Below are 3,804 nucleotides of genomic sequence, written 5' to 3'. Positions count from 1 at the left end.
GCCTGTTGTAATTCTGCTTCATTCTCTGTCGGTACGCCATTAGCCAGACAGCTGCTTTGGCTCGCACTTCGTCTATCAAGTCCAGCTCCAGCTGCCTCCGCTCGGTGTTACATTCATCGTACTGTTGCACCTGATCAGATTCTACTCCGACCTCTATGGGAATGACAACCTCTCCTCCGTACACCAAGTGGAAAGGTGTGACCCCTGTTCCTTCCTTAGGGGTAGTGCGAATCACCCATAACACGCCAGGTAACTCATCCACCTAGCTGCCAACGACATGGTCGAGCCGAACTCGAAGAATCTGAAAGATCTCTCGATTGGTGACCTCTGCCTGCCTGTTTCTTTGCGGATAGGTTACAGAGGTGAAGTGTTGCTGAATGTCGTACCCCTCGCACCATTCTCGGAGTTGCTGTCCGATGAACTGTCGTCCATTATTAGACACGAGCCGACATGGAATACCGAATCGACATATTATGTGCTTCCAGATGAACTTCTTGACCATCTGCTCGGTTATTTTCGCCAATGGCTCGACCTCGACCCATTTGGAGAAGTAGTCCACCACCACGAGTAAAAACTTCCGCTGCCCAGTCGCCATCGGGAAAGGTCCCACAATATCCATGCCCCACTGGTCGAACGGGCAGGACCCTGTAGACGCCTTCATCTTCTCAGCAGGCTGGTGGATGGAGTTGTGATATTTCTGACAGGAAAGGCATGTGGCGATGGTCTGAGCGGCATCTTCTTGGAGGGTCGGCCAAAAGTACCCGGCTAGCAAAATCTTCCTTGCCAACGAGCGGCCGCCTGGGTGTCCTCCACAAGACCCTTGATATACTTCTTGCAGAATATAATCCACATCCTCCGGACCAACACATTTGAGCAGAGGCTTAGAGAATTCTTTTTTGTAGAGCTGGTCGCCAATGAGGACAAACCGACCAGATCTCCTCCTAAGCAGATGCGCTTCCTCCCGATTGGAGGGTGTTGCTCCTGACTTCAGAAATTCTGCTATAGCCATCCGCCAGTCATTTGAAAATGTGAGCCCCTCCATCCGGTCGATGTGGGCGACCAGAGATATCTGCTCGATCGGCTGTTGAATGACGATCGGTGATATCGAGCTAGCTAGCTTAACCAGCTCATTTGTAGTCTGATTCTCTGCTTGGGGGATCTTCTAGATGAGCACCTCTCGAAAACTGGCCTTCAGTTTTTCGAAGGCTTCCGCATAAAGCTTGAGCCTAACGCTGCTTATCTCGAATGCTCCCGAAAGTTGCTGAGCAGCCAACTGTGAATCTAAATGAATCAAGACCTTATTGGCTCCCACATGCCGAGCGGCCTGCAGGCCCGCTATCGGCGCCTCATACTCTACTTGATTATTGGTCGCACGGAAAAGTGCATTCGTTCTTCGTGGGGGGAGATTAACAACACACCGATCCCACTTCCTTGCCGAGTGGATGATCCGTCCACGTACACCTTCCAGGTGGCTTCGGGCTCGGGATCTTGCAACTCAGTGACAAAGTCTGCTAACGACTGCGCCTTGATGGCCGTCCGGGGTTGATACCGTATATCAAATTCGCTAAGTTCTATGGTCCATTTGATTAGCCGACCAGACGCCTCTGGATTGAGAAGGACCCTTCCCAGGGGGTTGTTCGTCATCACAATGATCGGGTGCGCTAGGAAATAAGGGCAGAGCCTTTGAGCGGCGAGTACCAGCGCAAAAGCCAACTTCTCGAGATCAATGTAGTGAGACTCAGCATCCTTTAGTAGGTGACTTAAGAAGTACACAGGTTGTTCCTCGCCGTCCGACCTCACAAGAGACGACCCGACGACATATCCAGTTGAGGACAAGTACACTCTAAGGGGCTCCCTGGTGACCGGCTTGGCTAACACAGGTAAGGAATTGAGATATACTTTGAGCTCTTCGAAGGCCTTGTCGCACTCTACATCCCATTGGAACTTGGTGGCTCGGCGCAAAATCTTGAAAAAGGCAAAGCTCCGGTCGGCGGTCTTCGAGATAAATCTAGACAGCGCAGTTATTCGTCCCGTGAGGTGCTGACCTTCTTTTAGGTTTCTGGGAGGCGACATGTCTTGTAGTGCTTTCACTTTACTGGGATTTACCTCTATGCCCCGCTTGGTAACGATGTACCCCAGAAAGCGTCCACTCTTTGCTACGAACAGACACTTCTGGGGATTTAGCTTGACCCCGTATGTCCTTAGCATCCCGAAGGTTTCTTCTATATCTGCACAAAGGTTGACCGCTTGGATTGATTTAATAAGTATATCATCAACGTATACCTCCAGGTTTCGCTCGATCTGCTTCCAGAACACTTTGTTCATGAGCCGCTGGTATGTGGCACCGACGTTCTTTAGTCCGAACTGGCATTACATTGTAGCAGTAGGTGTCGTCCGCTGTAATAAAACTCACTTTCTCCTGGTCTTCTCGCGCGAGCGGCACTTGGTGGTAACCCTGATAAGCATCCAATATGCATATCAGCTCGCATCCAGTGGTTGAGTCTACCATCTGGTCAATTCGGGGCAGAGGGTAAAAGTCCTTTGGGCACGCCCTATTCAGATCCCGGAAGTCGATGCAGACCCTCCACTTATTACCCGGTTTGGAGACCAGCACCACATTCGCTAGCTAACTTGGGAACTGCACCTCTCGTATGTGGCCGACCTCCATGAGTTTCTCGACTTCCGCTCGGATGATGACGTTTTGCTCGGCACTAAAGTCTCGTTTCTTCTGCTTGACGGGATGAGCGTCCGCTCGAACATGGAGCTCGTGCTGTGCGACTCTCGGCGAGATGCTTGGTAGCTCGTGTGGTGACCACGTAAAGACGTCGTTGTTGCGCCGTAGGCACCTGATCAGCTCCTCATTCGGGCCCGCTTCCAGGTCTGATGCAATGAAGGTGGTGGCCTCCGGTCGGCCATCCCGGATCTGCACTTCTTCTTTTTCTTCATAAACTAAGGAGGGGGGGGGAGGCCTTTCAGTTATAACATTTACCTCGATCCGGGGAAACTTCCGAGCGGACCTTGACTCGGCTCGGACCATCTCCACATAGCAGTGCCGTGCTACCAACTGATCGCCTCTGACCTCTCCCTCTTGGTCCTCGACAGGGAACTTGATCTTCTGATAGAATGTCGAGACGACAACCCGAAATTCAGTGAGGGCTGGTCGGCCCAAAATGACGTTGTATGCCGAGTGTGCATCCACTATGATGAAGTTAGTGGTCCGCGCCCTTCTGAGCGGCTCTTCATTGAGCGAAATAGCCAATTTCATCTGGCCGACCACCTGAACCTCGTTACCAGTGAATCCGAACAGGGGCATTGTCATAGGCAGCATCTCAGCCCTGTCGATCTGAAGCTGGTCGAACGCCTTCTTGAAGATGATGTTGACCGAGTTCCCTGTGTCAATAAAGATGCGATGAATAGTGTAGTTTGCTATTACCGCTCGGATGATGAGGGCGTCGTCATGAGACACTTCAACTCCCTCGAGGTCGCCAGGGCCGAAGCTAATCTCGGGCCCGTTCGCCTTCTCTCGGCAGCATCCCACAGCATGGATCTCTAGCCATCGGGCGTACGACTTGCGGGCTCGGTTGGAGTCATCGCTGGTTGGCCCACCAGCGATGATGTTGATTTTCCCCCGAGCGATGTTGCTTCTATTTTCTTCCTCCCGAGCAGACGGTCTGGCTCTCTCATGGGAGGCTCGAGGGTTGCTTCTTGGTTGGCTCCAATAGTCACCCGAGCAGCGACACCCTCGAGCCTCCCAGGCTCGGGTGACTGTCTGGCTTCTCGCCGTACGACATTTTGATGATTATG

General features: G+C 52.2%; 1 protein-coding gene across 1 annotated transcript; it reads right to left on the bottom strand.

Annotated features, from left to right (window-relative positions):
- Positions 1–262: 262 nt before the first annotated feature.
- Positions 263–3,313, bottom strand: LOC122050410. The gene is made up of 3 exons (XM_042611314.1): positions 3,080–3,313; positions 1,621–2,364; positions 263–1,162 (listed from the first exon to the last, which is right to left on the bottom strand). Exons 1-3 carry the CDS (start codon positions 3,311–3,313, stop codon positions 263–265), a joined length of 1,878 nt encoding a protein of 625 aa, XP_042467248.1.
- Positions 3,314–3,804: the final 491 nt, after the last annotated feature.

Source organism: Zingiber officinale, chromosome 3A (genome assembly GCF_018446385.1).
Source record: "Zingiber officinale cultivar Zhangliang chromosome 3A, Zo_v1.1, whole genome shotgun sequence".
Lineage (NCBI taxonomy): Eukaryota > Viridiplantae > Streptophyta > Magnoliopsida > Zingiberales > Zingiberaceae > Zingiber > Zingiber officinale.
The sequence above is the reverse complement of the archived record's forward strand: the minus strand, read 5'-3'. Positions and strand labels throughout refer to the sequence as shown.

Excerpts from the sequence above, each read along its gene's own strand:
- LOC122050410 (XM_042611314.1), bottom strand. The coding sequence starts at position 3,313 with ATGCCCCTGTTCGGATTCACTGGTAACGAGGTTCAGGTGGTCGGCCAG. Across the intron at positions 2,365-3,079 it reads TCGAGGACCAAGAGGGAGAG|TTCGGACTAAAGAACGTCGG; the intron begins GTCAGAGGCGAT and ends ATGTAATGCCAG. Across the intron at positions 1,163-1,620 it reads CGAACAACCCCCTGGGAAGG|AAGATCCCCCAAGCAGAGAA; the intron begins GTCCTTCTCAAT and ends GTGCTCATCTAG.